At 39.4% G+C, this 20,085-nt stretch overlaps 1 protein-coding gene across 1 annotated transcript; it reads right to left on the reverse strand.

Moving 5' to 3' along the window:
- Positions 1 to 748: 748 nt before the first annotated feature.
- LOC131595274 (uncharacterized) lies at positions 749 to 18,257 on the reverse strand. The gene is made up of 2 exons (XM_058867580.1): positions 8,902 to 18,257; positions 749 to 3,706 (listed from the first exon to the last, which is right to left on the reverse strand). Exon 2 carries the CDS (start codon positions 2,969 to 2,971, stop codon positions 749 to 751), a length of 2,223 nt encoding a protein of 740 aa, XP_058723563.1. The 5' UTR covers positions 2,972 to 3,706; positions 8,902 to 18,257.
- Positions 18,258 to 20,085: the final 1,828 nt, after the last annotated feature.

A 20,085-nucleotide genomic window follows, 5' to 3' on the forward strand; every position in this document is an offset into this window, starting at 1 on the left:
CAGGCTACTGAGAAAATTGACAGGGCTGATAAGCCTCTTCTGGTTGACTATTATATTCAAAGGAATCTCCCCATCCAGTTGGTTGGATATCTTCAATCGCAATCTTTGAACTTTCAGGTGCAGTGTATTTCACCATATAATCAAATTTTCCACTTGGTTGTCCCAAGGTGTCCCAAACCTCTGCAGGAATAGGCGGAATTTCTTTAGCACTTGTTTTCTCTGAAGGAGGATATGGTTCTTCCTGAGATATGTATCCCGAGTCATTGAGATAACATTTCCATTCTTCTTCAGGATCGGAGAGACCTTCTTCGATGCATTCTTCGATAAGGACATTAACCTCTTGAGGAATTGGGTTAAGGAATCCTCCACTAATGAATGTTTCTTTGATCGGACGAAGGGTTTCATCCTTCTTGGTGCAGTTTGAGAATGTTGGCGAACATCCGAGACCTGCTCTAGTTTCATTCTTGGTCGGGATCACAACTTGCCCCCAGCCAGTGGTAGTTCCATCTTTCACTACTTTTACTGCCTCTTTGTAAGAAGAGGTTGACGCTTTCTTTTTGGAAGATTCGTCTTCTAAAGAGAGACCTTGGAACTGAGTTCCTTCCACATCATCAGCACCAATGAAAGAGAAATTGGATAAATGACTCACCATTAAGGCTTGTTCCCCACTTATTGTTACCAATTTTCCATTTGTTACAAATTTTAACTTTTGATGGAGCATAGAAGTTACTGCCCCTGCTTCGTGGATCTATGGTCGTCCTAACAGACAGCTATAAGCAGCTTGAATGTCCATGACCTGGAAGGTGATTTGAAATGTATGTGGACCAATTGTCATGGGAAGGTTGACTTCGCCGATAACAGATTTTCGTGATCCATCAAATGCCTTGACTACTACACCACTGAACTTCATAGGCATTCCTTGGTAAGATAAACGAGCAAGAGTCGTCTTTGGCATCACATTCAAGGAAGATCCGGTGTCTACCAATACATTAGACAAAGAATCTGACTGACAATTCATAGAAATATGTAGAGCAAGGTTGTGATTTCTGCCCTCCTCCGGGAGTTCTTCATCACAGAAGCTTAAATTGTTGCAAGCTGTTATGTTAGCTATTATCCCATCAAAGTGATCAACAGTCACATCATGATCTACAAAAGCTTGATCCAAGACTCTCATCAGGGCTTCCCTATGGGCTTCTGAATTCAACAGTAATGAAAGTATTGAGATCTTTGAAGGAGTCTGCATAAGCTGATCCACAATCTTGTATTCACTTCTTTTGATAAGCTTCAAAATTTCATCAAAGTCAGGATTGACATTGGTTCCACTGGATTGACCAACATCAATGTTTGTATTACTGATAGGAATTTCCACAGGATTCCCCACTGGTGTATTAACAGGATTTTGCCTGGTTGCGGGAGCAATAGGCTGCTTTGGAGGTAGTGGAGTGTACACACGTCCACTTCTTGTTACTCGACTCACATCAGCGATGTTCACGACAGATGAAAGAGTAGGTAAAGGAACTTCTTGTCCATCCTTTATCATTGTTGCATTGTAGTTGTATGGAACTGCCTTGTCAGAGTCATAAGGAACAGGTCCAGGTAGACAAATGATCAAAGGAGCAACAGGAACCCTTGGCTTGTTGTAAGTAACTTCTATGCGCTCAGGCATGTTGAAATGAGGAACGATGACGTTAACTTTAGGCATTTCTGAGTTGATATCTGAGACTAAAAGCTCATGCGGATAACATCCTATCATGTTAACTTCATCTTCATTCCTATTTCTGTAGATCTGAATAGTACCATTATCTAGCAAGACTTGCAGATCTCTTCTCACAATAGAACATCCATGAGAATCTACACAACATATGCTACAGGAACCGTAGTGATGCTGGCGAAAATTCGCCCCTTGACAGAGAGTAGCGTGCATTTGTACCAAATCTGCTCTTGAGAAGTTGATATTATAGACTCGATATGGACCAGGACAGCCATACACCATGTTTACAACATGCCCTCCATGATTGGGCAGCGGATTTGCTTGCACATTTGGATTCAAATTTCTGAAAGAGAGGAGATTAGATCTAACCAACCTCTGAACTTCATATTTCAAAGCTATGCAATGCTCAAGATCATGGCCAGGTGCTCCTTGATGATAAGGGCATGAGACCTCAGCTTTGTACCACCATGGAAGTTTCTCAGGTACTGGTGGTGGTGCTTTAGTTTGAACAAGCCCTCTTTCAATCAAAGCAGGGTACAACTCTGTGTAGGTCATTGGAATCAGATCAAACTGTGGAGCTCTTTGTACACGATTCTGATTATTGTTAAACTGTTGAGCCTGTTGTCGAGGCTGTTGTTGTTGAAATTGCGGGGTAAATCCCGGATTTGGTGCTGTGTTAACGGCTGGCGCGATAGTAGCAACCTGTTGTTGACGATTGACATTTCCTCTTGGCTTTCCTTGGGACACCATGTCAACACTTTGTTCTTTCTTCTTTTGGAAACCACTTCCGAACTTTTTGGTTCCGCTTGAAGATCCACCTTCTTTAGTTAGACGTCCGGTTCGGACTCCTTCTTCTAGACGCATTCCCATGTTTACCATTTCGGTGAAATCACTTGGAGCACTAGCAATCATGCGTTCATAATAAAACGGGCCAAGAGTATTCAAGAAGATCTTTGTCATCTCTTTCTCTTTTAACGGTGGATTAATCTGAGCAGCAGTTTCTCTCCATCGTTGGGCATACTCTTTGAAAGCTTCATGGTCTTTCTGAGCCATGGATCGAAGCTGATCTCTGTCTGGAGCCATATCCGAGTTGTATTTGTATTGTCGGACAAAGGCCTCACCTAGGTCGTTGAAAGTTCGAATGTTAGTGCTATCCAAACCTGTGTACCACTTCAGTGCGGCACCAGTCAAACTGTCTTGAAAGTAATGGATGAGCAACTGATGATTATCTACATAAGTAGACATCTTTCGGGCATACATCACGAGATGGCTTTGTGGACAAGAACTACCTTTGTACTTCTCAAAGTCAGGGACCTTAAATTTAGCAGGTATTTGTACACTGGGAACTAAACATAGCTCCTGGGCATTCTTTCCAAACAAATCTTTCCCACGAATAGCTTTAACTTCTAGCTGTATCTTGTTGAATTGTTCTTGGAGATCTTCCACAAGGTTTCACTGATTTGTGCTATCACCTTGATCATGATAAATCTCATTGCCATCATAAGGAACAGTGTGAACCGTAGGGGTCGGAACTGTCATAGTGGGTTGAGAGAGTGCCATAGTGATCTGAGAAAAAACTACCCCCTGATTTGGAGTGAACAGTGAACTTTATGCAGCGGGCGCTTCAGTTGTGGATGTTGGAATCCCAGAGAAATTATGGCGAAAACCCGTACCAAAGCTGAAAGGCGTGCCCCAACCTTCTGGCATGGAGAAAGATGGAATGCTGAATGCAACTGTAGAGACTGGAGTAGTGACTTCAGATGTCACTGTTGCTTGACTATTGGGTGGCGGCGGCTGATTCTGTGCGGCCATTAAGGAGTCAACCAGAGTAGTGAGACTTTCCAACTTTTCTTGAAGGGTGGCAACTGTACCACGGAGCTCAATATTCTCTTGTTCAGAGTGTTCCATTACTCTTCTTCTGCTTGAACGAGTATTGTATCTGTGATCTGATTGTGAGCGTGGTCGAGAAACTTTGAGACGCGACAGCTTGACGATCTAATGGAGGAAAATCCAAAAGATAAGACTCTAGACAACAGACTCGATATGCAGAATGATGTATGCAAAAAAGAAGTTTATGATTTTTTCCAAATATTTTAAAGATTATTTTCTTGCAAACATTTGAACACAAACTATTCTTTTATTGAAATAATGGGAAATGTTACAACATTGGAGCATAGCTCCTTACAGAAGCAAATGATAAATAAAAGCTAAACAATCCTAAGCATCTTCATCAGACGAAGAACCAAATGCGTTGTGCAGCTTGAGCTTCAGGATTTCTTTCCCATAGTGAGCTTTCAATTCGGCCTTTTCGGTCTTCAGCTTGTCAACAACATTCTTCCAGTCGTCAGGAGTTGGAGCGTTGCTTGTTGAGCCTTCAAACTTTTTCTTGCTTTCTTTGATGTACCTCTTGATTGCAGCGTCTTTCTGACGGATCTTCTCATCTTTACTCATGAGCCATCCATCTTGATAATAGAGAGTTTCTTCGTGATCTTTCACTCTTTTCTTCAACTTTCTATTTTCCACATCAGTTATACGAAACTTTTCTTCCCAAGCATCTTTTTCTAACCTCATCTTGGCTAAAGTGTCTTGGTATTCCTCCATAGTGGGAATGTTGGGCCGTTGAGATACCACTGGGAACATGGGTTTTTCATAAGCATAAGGCATTTGAAACTCCTTTGCTCTTTTCTTTACCCAGCAGGTGTAGGCGTCCATGGCAATGCAATTTCTTGCCTCACCTTTTTCTTTCCATCAGACGTCGTACCAAGCTCTCACCATTCTTGTTTTCAACCTTTGAGGATTATCCCCTTCTCGGTAGAAGTAGCCTTCCACTGTGGGACCAATGGGTTTAGTTGAATTTGCATACCCGAGTTGTCGTCGGGCTAAGACCGGATTGTAGTTAATTCCTCCTTGTGTACCAATGAGGGGTACGTTGGCGAACTCTCCACAACTATCAATGGTTTCTGTACCACAGCGAGCCAAGGTATACCAATGAATATCATTATTAGTAAGAGACATAAGTCTTCGAGGCCAACGCAAACTTTCTCGGTTTTCCGTGAAAATAGGAGACTCAGGTAAGTGTGAAACAATCCATTTGAACAACAGAGGTGCACAACATACAATGATTCCACCGCCTTGGCGATTCCTATGATGGACAGAGAAATACATGTCACCAAGCAAAGTCGGAACAGGATTTCCATTCAAAAAGATTTTTATGGCGTTGATATCAACAAAGTCGTTGACGTTGGGGAACAGAACCAACCCATAGATGAGCAAGGCTAGTATAGCTTCAAAAGCTATCATGCTACCAGTTTCGATGAAATCAAAGGCTTTCTTTATTAGGAAGTGTGAAGTTAAACCCGGGAGGTTTCCTTTGGTAGTCCAATTACTCTCTACTTCAGATTTCTTCAAGTGGATACTTGCTGCAATGACGTGTGACTTAGGAATGGCTTCCAAACCATTGAAGGGTATTTTGTCAGACACAGGAATACCCAAAAGATTGGCATATTCTTCCAAGGTCGGTACCAACTGGTAGTCTGGAAAGGTAAAACACCGGTAGACGGGATCATAAAACTGAACCAGAGTTTTGAGAAGTCCTTCATCAACATGAGTGTTCAGGATAGGCAAAAGCTTTCCATAACTTTTCCTAAAATCGGAAGGATCTTGTACAGAAGATGCTAACTCTCTTAGTTTTTCCACATCAGGCGCCTTGAAACCGTACTTTTTGGTATGCCTTTTTACCCCTTCCATAACTAAATCCTATAATGTTTGCAAAGAAAATCCTCTAAATCTTTGGAAAAATCATGTTGTTTTTTTTTGAAAAGATGGATTTTTTTAATGAATGTATGAATGCATGGATGCATGAATGCCACATATTCAAACATGGTAAAGCAAACATGGTAATGCAAACATGGTAACGCAAACATGGTATCGCAAACATGGTATTGCAAACATGGTAATACAAACATGGTACACATAGGTTCAAAGGTCCAGCGTCACGAGCATGAGGTCAGAGAACCAAACATGGGATAGTACTAGGGTTTATCACCTGCACAACATGTTCTACTGATACGTCAGAGTCTACATTTTTCTTTCGGATATTACCGACTTGCACAATTGAACTTGTGAGCTAGCAATATTCTCAAGAAAAACTCGTCTGAGTGTGGCTCTCCGCATGACAACTAATCCAAGTCTACACCTGAATAGTTTCTGCGCCACAACCTAATAAGGCCAGGATGGGTTGGGGTTCTACGGCCAACTCAGCTTCTACAGTTCAATGAAAGCAATAATGTCTTCGCTACGAAACATGCTAAACATATATTACCAACAAGGAACCTCCACTAAGCGGAAGGATTCTCACGTACGCCTATACATGACTATACCCTCCACCTAATTCTTATGTGTACTTAATCCGGGTTAGGATTTGTCCATAATGTATCACTTGTAACAGAACCACACATGTAACACAAATAAAAACATAACAATTAGAATTAACCTTTCCTTTGGAAACAATAAAAAGATGGTTCCCCAGTGAAGTCGCCATTTTTTTGTCGCGGGGAAAAATCGTATCTTTTTTTGTGGGATGAGACACCCGATGCCTTCTTTGGGCTCGAGTGCTCAAAAAAATGATTTTTCTTTTGTTTCGACCAAACTTTTTATTGTTTCCAAAGTAGGAAAAGGAAAAAAGCTGCAATAACCTTAAAAGTGGGGGAGAGATTCCAGGTAAGAGGGTTGGTTATACGAAGGGAAGGTATTAGCACCCAACGTATCTATAGTACTCTATAGGCTTCTTTGTTATGTTTGTTTCATTCTATGTTATGGAGAGGTTCTTGTGAGATAGGTGGGACCTAGGGTGATTGTTTGATTATGCTCGCAAAGATCATCGCGATCCTCTGCATACATATCCCTTAGAGGGAATCAGAGCACCTGTAGCTCGGGGTTTACGGGTGCTAAGGTTTGAGTGGTTTGAGGGAGAAGTTTTGCTCGCCAAGGATACGACCTTGTGCCTACGTATTCTCAAAGGGATGTTGAGAAAGTCAGAGCAATCGTAGTTCCCACTTATGCTAGTGGAAGCAAAGGATAAGAGACAAATGTCATCTAAATGTTCGATGTATCTAATCTATATCATCACATACATCTGTTTGATTTTGTTTGAAAATCTTTTCATTATAAGCCCTGGGCCATGCCACTTATGGTGCTTAGAATGATAAAGATGTTTTTTAGCCAGCCTTGTGGCAAAAACTTTCCATGAAGTCAGCCTTGTGACAAAAAGTTTTGATTAATCAGCCAGCCATGTGGCAAAAGTTTCAATGAAGTCAGCCTTGTGACAAAAACTTTGATTAATTAGCCAGTATGGTGGCAAAAAGGTTTGATTGATTAGCCAGCCTTGTGGCAAAAAAGTTAAGTTGATTGATTGATTGATTGATTGATTGTGATGATATAGAAGAGATACTCCTATCATAGAGATGATAAATGTCTAATCTCCTAGGGTATTTGATTTGGATATTGGGGATGCTTATAAGAAGCCCGTGGGTCCTTGTACGAAGCCCAAGAGGAGGCTATCCGGGGGTCCTTGCATTGTAAGCCCAAGAGGAGGCTATGGGAGGGACTACCGAGGGTCCTTGCATTGTAAGCCCAAGAGGAGGCTATGGGAGGGACAAGTCGTTTGTACGAAGCCCAAGGGGAGGCATGGTATAGTTGGTTTGAGCTCTTAGAGCGATTTCACCGGGAAACCATACTCTATGTCCTAACCTAAACTAGGGAGATTCTTTGCACGAAGCCCAATAGGAGGCTATGGGGAACCTAGTGTTGTACTAAGTTGAACAAGCATATATATAACACAATCACAAATATGAACAAGTACGAACAAATATGAACAAGTACATGAACAAATATGAACAAGTATGAACAAGCACATATATATGACAAGGTGTGTGTATACAATGGAGTTTATGAAGGAAATATACCTGTAAGCATGATCCGTTTGTAAACACGGGGGCTCGGGACTTATACTCGGGGAGAGACCCACTTGAGTTTATTCAAAAGCTATGTAAACAAGTATTCACAAAAGGGCTCGGGACTTATACCTACATGGAGGCCCATGGTATTTTTGGGAAGATTTAAAGAAAACCTTCATTTTTTGATTTGTTGTTCGAAGTTAAAAAAACAAATTGAACGAGATATATACAAAAAGGTATGTGTACAATGAAATACCTAATTTCATGTACAGGAATGAGACTTATACCTATGTGGAGGCCCCTTGTTTTATTTTATAAAACATGGTTGTATGATTTGTTAAAAGCGCGATGTTTATCGTTTTGAAAACAGTTTGAAAGTTTTGTTTTGAAAGACTGTGATCGTTTGTTTTAAAACGGTTTGAAATTTGAAAGAAATCAACTTAATTTAAACAAAGACAAATCTTATGTTTAACTAAGACCTAAATGATTAGGTTTTGATCACAAAAAATATTTACAAGTGATTAAGTTTGAAAATCAAGTGGAAAAAAACTATTTTTTAAAGTATTAGAAACACTTAAAAATAAGTCATTTTAACCCTAATAAAAAAAGTGTAAAATAAATATTTTTTTTGTGATTTTTTTTTATATTCATAAAATATAAATATTAAATGAGAAGTGTGTAAAAAATGAAGAAAAAATGAATTGATTTGATTGGTTAAATAATTGATTGAAGTTGTAAAAAAAATAGAGAAAAATAGTGATAGATAATTAGGTTTTGTCTTCTAAAGGACTTGAACCCACGCCCTTGTGTTTACCATTCAAAAACATAACCAACTAGACCACGCGCGTGGTCTGTTTAAGACTTGAATTAATTATATTTTTGAATCAATTTCTAATTTCAGTTTCAAAATCTGGCGCCAAGAACACAACTCCAATTTGAATTTGAAAATTCTGAAAACTGAATTGTTTGGATCAAGTGAATAACCTATCTTGCTCGATTTTTCACAAGGAACATGATGGTACCATTTAATTTCATTTATTTTCACTCTAAGATCATCAATTTTCTGGAAATCGTGAAGAACCCTAATTCTATGATTCAAACTGAAATCGTGTATGTGCAAGTTATGATGCAATTGATTGAGGGTTAATGATCCATATGTATGCAGAAACATGATGGTAAACCAGTTTTTCATTTATGATGCATGAATGATGGAGTTTGAAGTTCAAGAGAGCTTACCTTAAAAATGCCAAAACTGAGAATCGAATTCTGCAAATGAGAGGTTCCAGATGTTGTTTCTTGATCTGGACAGCTTCAATGGACCTTATGGAACATATTTGGATGATTGGAATGAACTGAAAACCTCTGAATCAATTGGTGATACCCGATCTGCAGTAGGGCTCAAGTGAGGATCAAGCTTGGTGATTTTGGAGTTACAGGTCAGGGATGATGATTGGGATAGTTCATATATGGTATATGGGATGTGTTTGGATGATTAACTTGGACAGAAATGAGCTAGAATGAAAATTGGCATGATAAGGCTAGTGATATGCATATTTGGGAAGTGAAGTAGTGATTCTGAGATTTAGGTGTTTTTGGGGTATGTGAGTGGATCAAACAACTTCCATATGATGTTTAGGAAGTGTTAGAAGCAACACTTTGCTCAGAAATTGCAAGAGATGGAAATTGCAATTCTTCCTCTTTGAAACTTATGAAACTTGCAACTTAAGAAAGAAGAGAGAAAACCTATGATTATGAGGTTTTGGTGTGATTTGAAGAGTGATTTGAACCTCTATTTATAGGCCAAGAGTTCTGAACTCAGACCTTTGCAAGTTGATCAAGGAGTGATGATTTGGCTTAAGAGATAAAATGGAATCTTTTACATTTAATGCAAAATGGTTAAAGTAACTTAACCATGGTTATTCTTCCAAGCTTCCTATCCTCTTCCATTCTGATCTTCAAATCAGAAAATATCTTTCAATTATTGCTTTGATGCATCATTGTTTGCATTATAGGTCATATAGTACATAACTTTGGCAAAAATGACTTGAAATTTCAAGTGAAATGGTCACTAATGGAGAAATTCAAAGCCATAGCTACACTCCATATTTTTTCATGCTCTTGGACATTTTGGAAAGCTCATGTTATGTACTTCAAAATCCTAGTTGAAAGTTTCTTCAAGACCTTTAAGGAAATGGGTGAAAAAGATCCATGAACTTTGAAGAAAATGAGATTTTAAGTGCATTTTTCAAAAGATACCAACTTTGAAGCTCCATATCTCTTAAATGGTTGATCTTTTGGAAAATCATTATATGTGACAAAGTTGTTCATTGGATCAAAATCTACAACTTTCATGTTGGAAGTTTTTTTCAGTTTGTAGGTGAAATTTTGAGTTATTCCCTTCCAAAGTTTGGAAAAACCATTGAAAAACACTTAGAAAATTTTCTAAGTATGAAAGTCAAACTTTTGACTTTTTGAGTCTTGATTGATTTTCTTGATTTTTCTTGATCAAATGACTTCATATATCATATATTGATGATTCAAAACTTCAAAAGTCATGGTTGACCAAAATTCCCCAAAAGTCAATGGTGATCTTGCATAATTGACTTTTTCAGACGAATCGCGTTTCTGGAGATTTCAAATGAACCAGGCTATCCTCACCAAATGAATGGTATGAATGGATAATATTGAGGTATTAGAGGATATTTAATCATAGCTTGAGTTGTGGTACCATGTTCTGATTAAAAAGTCAGTGGTTCAGGTGAATTAGGTCAAAAACCCTAATTGTCGACCTGATGAAATTGATGACTGTGGATCTTGAATTGAGATGAAATTTCCATTGGATATTGTCATAGGGATTATTTGAAGATGATTGAAACCTTTGAGTGATTCCCTGGAGCTTTTTAGGGTTTCCCAAATGTGATCCCTGATTTTAGTCCCTGATAGCTCAAAACCCTAATCTGATGATTTGAAATTCCACTGTTGATCAATCCTTGTGTAGGAGATGTCTTGAGTCAATAGATTAGGTCAAAATGATGTACTTGGGGTCCTGAGGTCATGTCCCAAGTCATTAGGTCAAATCCTGAGCAAAAGTCAGGAGTATACTGTCTTCAGTCAAAACCCTAATCTGGTTGATTCATAGCTTTTGAGCTTGTTGAAATGAAACTTTGAGGACCAGATGGTGACTGTTGATGAAGATAGTTCTTTTGAAATGAAGGGAGAACAAAACCCTAATTGGTTGTTACCAGTACTGATGAGTGATTTCTTGATTAAACCCTGCTGAGCACAAGTAGCAAACACAAGCTATGCAATTTGTTAGAGATGCAAATGATGCATATGCAGATGATATGAGGTGGTATCTTAGGTCAAAAATTGGGGTATGACACATTCATCTTTCAAGAGGAGTCTTGAAATGATTGAGGAGTCAGTGAGGTCTTCTGGACACGACAATCACTTCACCTTTCTTGATCCCCTGATTTAACATCACACGACTTTGTCCTTGATTAACAATTTCATTATCATTTCCTCTTTTTTCCTTTTTTTCTTTCTCTTTTTTTCCTTTTTTTTCTTTTTTTTTTCTTTCTTTCCTTTTTTTTCTTTCTCTTTTTTCTTTTTTCATTCTTTTTTTTTGACAAGTCGTGTGATCCCGCACTACCTTTGTTTTATTGGAAGTGATCATGACTACCTGAATTCTTGGTAGATGAAGAATTACCATTGTGGTATCGTCATCCTTTGACCTCATGATATGAGGGATAACCACCGCGACTTTGATGTTGGTCTCAACCTCCGGAGGTGAGGGATAATTTTGATGTCTCAACCTTATGAGGTGAGGGATAACTGTTGTGGTTTTGGCGTTTCGTCCTCCTAATGTGAGGGATAACCATTGTTATATCCTTAGGTGCACACTCCTGATGAATTTTGAATGCTTGATCAGGTTAACTGAATACTACCCGCCCCTGGGTTAAAAATAAGGGTTTTTTATAGAGAAAAGAAACTCCTACTTCGAAGGCTCAGAAGGGTTAACGAAGGTCTATCTCCCTTATATCTCCGGTGTTTGGGAATTTGAAACAATGTCTGTACATCATCAACAGGGTTCTACTCAAAAGCATACCATTTGAGGTTATTGGTATAATGTTCATCATTCTCCCTTTGGAGTTATCATGCTTTATTAACAAGAGTTTAGTACCACAAAAAGCGTAGAAAAACACATACGAGCAAAAGCGAATGGATTTTTTCAAGACAAACATATTCAGTGCATTATGATTATAGTTCAAAAACAAACAAGTTTTGCATGCAAACAGTATTGAACAAAGCAAGAAAGCTTAAACATGAACATGCATTAGGAATTGCCAATGTTGAGGAGATCTTCTCCGTATGGACTTATTGCTTCAGAAGATCCATTGAGTCAAAGGAGAACTTCAATTCTGGCCTTTAGGTACGAATGTGATAGCCTTTGAGTAAATCAGGTCTTGAACCTTGTCTTTGAATGTCTGTAAATCTTCAATCAGATAACCAAGTGCCCCAGAGTGGAAAACACACCAAGCGTTGCATATGTTCCCGTATAACACTTTAGATTACTTCCCAGCAGAAGATTCCGGAAAAGTCATAAGGAAATTGTAAGTGTCCATCTTTTAGGGATTTGAGTCGTGCCAGTGGTGCACGAACTCAAGATACAAGGCGTCTTGCTTATCCCTCGGTCGGGAGCCCTCAAAATAGCAACTGGAGTTTGTGAATGCTTTAGGGATTTGAGCTGCCAATGATGCAAACTCAAGAACACGGAGTCTTGCTTATCCCTCGGTCGGGAGCCCTAAATATAGCTGCTGAAACAGAAAACACCATCATGAATGGAGGAAACTTGTATTACTATCAGCGAACAACAATAACCTCTAACGCTTGACCATCAGAGTCATTACTTGGAACACACAACAATTGTTGGGAAAGAAGCCTCTGGTAGTACAAGTTGAAAGTGATTCTTATGAGTTACTCCTCGAGGAAGACCAAACATTCCATTTGCAGCAGATGAAATGGGATTGATCGGTGGAAACCATTATGAATGAACTCAAACATCTCTGTATCGAGCAAGTCCTGGACTTATTGTACCTCAACATCTTGTAAGGCTTGACATTATGATCAGGTGCCCCGAGAATGGAAAACACCGAGTATTGTCATCGAAATCAGGAGCCATCTGTGGTGAGAAACATCCAAAGCACGAATCTTAACCAACTGCAATTCCAACAAGCAAGGATGCAACTAGACACAAGGCATTAGGATCACATCGGCTTGCTTCTCATATTCTCTTTCCGTCTCTGTTGACAAGCGAATGCTACTGAAAAGGAAACTCGAGGAGGGGGTGACCCAGGATGTGGAGCAAAACCTTGAGAATGAGAGGTATCTCTGTAGAACACTCTTGATTAATTCCTGTCAGAAGATTCTGACGAAGTCACACGGAATTTGTAAGTGCTTTAGGGGTTCGAGCAATGCAAATGGTGCAACGCTCAAGACAGAATGGTCTTGCTTATCCCTCGGTCGGGAGCCCCAAGCAACTTCAAAGACTTGTAAATACTAACATCACGACCAGGTGCCCCAGAATAGAACTCACACCTAGTGCCATCATCATCAAGCAGAGAACTTGCAAACATCAATACAGTACGGAGCTTAACCAATTGCAAATAAAGCAAGCATGGAAGCACATGAGCATAAGACAAGTCTTCAAAAAGAACCTCAACTGAGCTTTCCTCTTGATCACCCCACAAAGTTGTTTCATGACTGATCTTTGAACACACAATAAGAACAAATAAAGTCTCTGAGTCTGAAGAAGAGTACCAAGTATGAATAAGAGATCCTCGATCCTGAACACCTGTTATGCATGAAATGTATGAGATGCATGATATGAATGCAATGCCATGTCCATTCGATTTCCAAGGAAATCTCGTGTTTTGATTTTTTAGCAAATAAGAGATGGAAAAGATCGACACGAGGCTTAAAGATATGATTCCTTTGAAATGGAAGGAACATGTATGCTAGTTATTTTTTGTACATCATTTTTTTTTGAAAGTAAATATGCAATGATGCAAAGTGGTGGGAACCACAAATACTGGATATATCTGGGATACCGAGAAATCACACGGCACAGGTTCAAAGGTTCGGCACCAATTCGGAACTTCCCGTAGATCACGGGACATAACCAATAGAAACAGTACCATAGTCACCATCACGGAAACAGAACCACTCGAACAAGAACCAAAGTAACCCTCGAACGAGAACCACGGTAACCCTCGAACAAGAACCACGGTAACCCTCGAACAAGAACCAAAGTCGCCATCAATGTACCTGTTAAGCAATGATTGATTCCCGCCCCACTCACGGGTAAATCTAGGCCAGGGTAGGTCAAAAAGTCAACAGAGGATCGAATGTAGGCGTTATCATACGATATTGCCTCATTCCACCAAGCTCTGCCCGTGGATACGTGATCAGATCAATCAGGCATACGCCTTCTGTCCGTCACGGCCACTCTAGTCCTAGTTCCTAAGGTATCACTCATGACCTGTGTATTGGGTCTTTTACCTCTTGAAACACCCACCCACAGATAGAAATCCAGACAGTCCAGAATATGATGCAGAAAAGTAAAAGCGCACATAGAATGCAATGCAAACAGATAAATATGCAAAGCAGTAAAACACCCAAAGATAAACACACAAGCGCTAGGATTGACTCGCTAAGTCCGGACCCGCAATAGGTCGAGACGTCCCCAGCAGAGTCGCCAGCTGTCGCTACCGCGAAAATTAACAGAGTCGCCACTAACATATTTATCCTGAAAAGGAAGGGAATGCCAGCAAATCACAAAACAAAACAATGGTCTCACGACCAGAGAAAAAGGGTAAGGGAGTCGGTTACGCGAGGGGAAGGTATTAACACCCCACGCGTCCATCGTACTCGATGGTATCCACGCTTGTGTCTAAAACTATGGGTGTATAAGCAAATTGCGCTAATCTGGACTAAAATGCATGCAAAATGTAGGGAAAAGAAAGAATTGTGCTCGCACGGGCCCTACCCCGCTGCCTACGTATCTGTTTTGCAGAATCAGAGCTACCGTAGCTCGGCTAACTAATTTCTGTTTGTTTTGTGTTTTTTAGGTGAACGAGTTACATTCACACTCCGCTGCTCGACCTTTGGAGACTTATGCTTGGGAATGGAGCGGAAATAACAAGCTCTTAAGAAAAGAAAATCAAAGAGTGTGGTTTGTGTTTTAAAGAATGCATGAGGAAGACCTAAGCTAAGGGGGAAAGCTTGCTACCTAATGTTATCATACAAAGGGTACCAATCTAAACTAAACTATCAACCTACGGGAAAAAGGGGAAGCAAACAAGAATATCACACAAACGAGCATCCGCTCGTAAAGCAAACAAACCAACGGCACTGGCCGAATGGTAGAAAGGCGGTCCCGCCATAGCCAAGGAGAGCAACTCAACCCAAGTCAACCAAGCATTAGACCTCGCGAAAATGAACGGGCCATAGACAAGAGGAGCGATTCCCTCTCAGCAACCAAGCCGTCACGGATCGTAAAGGAAAACGGTGCGTGCGTACACCGAGCATCAACGTCGAGCGACGCGAGCTATAAGAAAGGCGGGGGTCCGGTTGCATGAACCCTTTTCCTGACATACTCGATAACAAGATCTTGTGTTGGTTCAGAAGCGAGCAACGCGTAGCGTGCGCATACTGAACAGACTCGATGAGACTAGGCGGGGGTTGATTGCTAACCCTTTCCGCATGCCTTCCATAAGGACTTAACGGAGTGCCATATAGGACTTATTACACCATGACTCCCTGCCGCAAAGCACAAATGTAAACACACCAACAAAAACAGAGCCTCTTTCGAGGACTTGGCCAGATGCATGTCTAAGTCCTACTTCTCATGTTATAGGATGATGCGGAAAACGGTAAAAGGGACAATGAGATACCGAGCGGATAGCAAATCCGCAGTGAGCTAGCAACACAAGCAGAACTAAGAAACTTCACATAATCTATCATCCAGCAAAGCCAGGAGTCCAGCATAAGCGTCAAAGCGATGCAGTGTGAAAATAAATCACAACCGCCATGTGGTGCGTATCAAACACAACCACACAAGCAACCTGCAAGAGAAACACAATCCAGACAATACAGGAATATACATCTCAATGAATGAGAGATCGGGTGAATCGCATCGGGAATAAATTCGTGTCCCACAAATAAAGTGGAACACGAAGCAATCGAAGGCTCTCTCGAAGTACCTCGCACATCTCAACAACCAAATCAGTAATAACAAGGAAGCATGCACCGACCATAGAAAATACTAGCAATTAAACTCTAAATGAATTCTAAAAGAAAATCTAACAAAATTAAATTGTTTTTTTATGGCATTTTATCAAAGAATTAGAACTAAACTATGTAACAAAACAATTAAATTCTAACAAGCAAAAAGTATCACATGTTTTTATTATTTTTTATCATGCAAAAGTCTAACAAAACAATTGATTTTATTGCATTTTATTTCAACCAAAAGCTACCGAAACAAACTATTTGATTAACTTCTAAAATCTAACAAAACAATATCAAGATTAAATTCTAAATCTAACAAAGTTTATTATGATTCTATGTCATTTTATTATGCTAAAAATAATGGAAAGTAAACTAGTTAAAAAAACTAAATCTAAAACATCAAAATCATGCATACAGGGGGTGAACTACTGGAAATATGGTGTGCTATGGAGTAAGGGCGCCAGGCCCAAGCTGTTGGCCCAATGAATGTTTATTGTTTCAATTTTCAGCCAAAAAATCGGTGGCAATGGGCTCATGAGGGGGGTGTGCGCAGGGATTTTCGTCCAAGGCCCAAGGATTATTGTTAATCCATGATGATCCAAGTTATTATTCAGATTTTGATTCAACTTAATCTCTCATTTCACGTTAAACTCAATCAAACAACCATTACCAACAATTAATCCAATTTAAATCTGATTATTATAGTTAAATGAAACTAAAAGCAAAGATTAGTATGAAAAGGATTAGGGTTACATGTTATGGCTTATTGAAATCACGAAGGTTCATCTCCTTCGTTCTCGCACAAATGGCGCACGGCTGAGCTCTCACTCTCCGACCGATCATCCTCCGGCCACCGTCGAACAACCTTCATCATCTCGTTATCTCCGTCTCAGCTTCTCAATTTACAACACGGTGGCGCTTAACCGAAGAAGCATCCGGTAACTCTCCAATCTTGAGGAATCCGGTGAGAAAACTAGAGGAAAACCTCTCAAAGATTCAGGTACGAGTCTCTTTATCTCTCTGCTTATGTTTTCTTCATCTCTTCTTCCCGATCTCCCTTGCGATTTCCAGTTCTTGTGTGGTTGCTGTTGTTTGTAGTGATTGGCGTTGAGGTTGCGGAGAATTGAAGATTCAGCGTTGATGTTGTTATTCGCATTGACGATGAAAGATGATGATGAACCGAATTGTTGTTGAAGCACGTTGAAGATATTGTGGAAATCGATACTGTTGGACGCAGAAGCAAAGAAAACTTGTCGAAGATTGTTGCGTGGAGTTTGGTGCTGAACGGTATCTGCGTTGAATGTTCTGCAACAGATTGAGATTACGGTGATGATTGACGAAGGTCAAGGTGTGCTCAAGAAGATGGATGAAGGTTCGATGATGATTTGAGATCGTGAATGGAGATTGAAGCGTAGATGATTCTGTGATGAAGATGAAGGTGAATTGAATGGTTCTGAGATGATAAAGAAGGTGAAGTTTGTTTTGAGAATTCAGGCTCGAGAGAGAAAGATGAAGAAATTGGTGTCAAGATGAAGATGAGCAATGAAGTCCTCAGATCGAAAGAGTTTTTTACATTCTTTTTCCTTTTTCTGTTATAATTTTCTTCTGGTGAATTTCTTTTCTTATTTCTTGCGATTGAATTGGAAAGGTTGAAGAATGTTCAGAATTGATGGAGGGAGAATAAAAGTCTGTTACGTTTTCTGTTGAGCTTTTCTTTTGACTTGGAGCGGCTTGATTGAACCCGTTTCTTTTAATTATGCAGGTCCTTTTTCTTATGCAAGTTGCGGTTCGGTTTTAATGCCGGTAGAAGCCGAATTGTTTTGTAGAGTTTTATGGCGCAGGTTTTGAAAGTTTAATATTCTGGATGTTGCAAGGCTTGGTTTATGTTGTAATTCAATTCGAATCTTCTATGAGATTTTCTTTGTATGTAATTTTCTTCTAATGGTGTAACTTGGCACATTTGGATAATAAACATGGATTTCACAATGGAATTGATTTTGAATTTTGTAATATAATGGACAATTGGTTTTTTCTGTAATGAACATGGCTTTATTTTGTAATGGGCTTGGACCTTATAATTTGGACATGGTTTGTAATGAACAATGACTTGGACTTTGAGATTTTGTGATGGACATTTGAATAGGTCTTTTTTGTATTTAAATTTTGTAATGAATTTTGAATCCAATGATCATGCGGTTGAAAATGGGATGACGTTGAATGATATTGCATAATAATGAATAACGGTGATGTGTAGATCTCGAATGAATGATTGAATGAAATTGAATGGAATTTGCATCAATACTTGAATGGATATCTTTTGTGAATAAATCTCAAACAATTCGCAAATTTCAATGGACTCAATCTTGGTGCCTTGATTCAAACCAAACTTGTACGATATAAACCACCAAGAAATTGGAACCAAAATGACGCCTTGAACACAATGTTCTCCTCAAGCCCATAACCTTATACCATGGCTCATTCCCTTGCAATTCACCCTACAAGCATGTTGACTTAATGACCTCAAACAATAGAAACTCTTTTAACTTTTCCTTGATTTTTGAACGACGAAATAAACGCCATCCATAACTTATAGCACAAAGAAAGAGGGCAAATTTTGGGGTGCAACACACATTAGCTATCTCAAGCACATTCATATGAAATTCGTGAATACATTCATCATCCTTCATCCTCGGATTCTCAAATTGAGTGATGAGCAGCTGGAGTCTTGACATCTTCCCTTTGGATGTGTCTTCTTGAGCAGTTTTAAGAATTTCCCATGCATCTTTGGCTACTTCACATGTGTTCACCAATCTGAAGATGTTATTGTCAATTCCATTGAATATGGCATTCAAGGCTTTGGAATTTCCAAGAGCTAGTTCATCCTCTTCTTTAATCAAGTCTTCTTCAGGCTTCAGCTCAGTAGTGGGTTGTTTATCTGCTCCCACAATGATAAGATGCTTCCAACCTTTCAAAACTGCCTTCCAATCCCTACTGTCTAAGGATTTCAAGAAGGCCACCATACTAGGTTTCTAGCAATCATAATTTCTTCGATCTAGAATAGGTGGTCTATTCACAAATCCTCCTTCCTTGTCCATCGTACTAGAAAGTAACTTCCCTAGATCTCACCCAGATGCAGAGCATGATGCCTGCTCTGATACCAATTGAAATTCTGGTATCAGATATGTGATGTCGAATGAGATATCACGACACTAATATCTGAGAAGAAACACCTATGGAACAAGTTGGTAATAGTAACGAAAAAACAATATAGAAAAGTAAAAGACACAAGGAATTTTTTACCCAGTTCGGAACAACCTTCGTACTCTGGGGGCTACCAAGCCAGGGATAAAATCAATATACGATAGTATCAATTCAAAGTTAAACTCCTCCATTTACAACTTCTCACTTAATCATTATCCTTCCTATGACTTCTACCTAAGACTCACCTAGGTATGAGGCCCTCCTCAAATACCCCCAATCACAACCAGTGACAAACAACACAAACAATCAAAAGTAGAAGACACTCTTCAAAGACACATAATTATCAATGCTTAAAAGCTTATGAGAACTGACACTTACTCTCCTTGCTTAACAACTTCGGAGATCAAACATCAACACCTACAGGTTTTTGAATGAAAAAATATGGAATGTACAACACAACCAAATAAGGATTCCTAGAACCCTAACAAAATGCAAATATCAGTTCCACTTAAAACTTGGTTTAGGCCAGTCTATTTATAGAGTTAGTATTGACTGAATTGGGCCAAAAACCGCAGCAAGGAGGCTGTACAAAGTCTGTTACTTGATCTCCAAGAAAATAGGTTTCCAATCCAAACTTTCCTAAATTGTCTCCAATTACAGAAAGTGTGAAAACCAACAAATATCTCTGATTGAATCGATCTTGGATGATCCATAAGCTAACTGAATATTCCAAAATATTTTGTAGCTAATAAAACGGCGGATACACTTGACAGATCAGCTCCAGCAAACACGATGTCATACCTGCCTTGTTGGAACATCTTGTTTGACATGTTGAAATCTGTATGTTAGGACATTTTATGTTTCTTCTAGGTTGGTTTTACCAAAATGCATGCCAATCTTAGAGAAGCTACACCTTCTTTTTTGGAT

The sequence above is a fragment of the Vicia villosa genome, linkage group LG4 (genome assembly GCF_029867415.1).
Source record: "Vicia villosa cultivar HV-30 ecotype Madison, WI linkage group LG4, Vvil1.0, whole genome shotgun sequence".
NCBI lineage: Eukaryota > Viridiplantae > Streptophyta > Magnoliopsida > Fabales > Fabaceae > Vicia > Vicia villosa.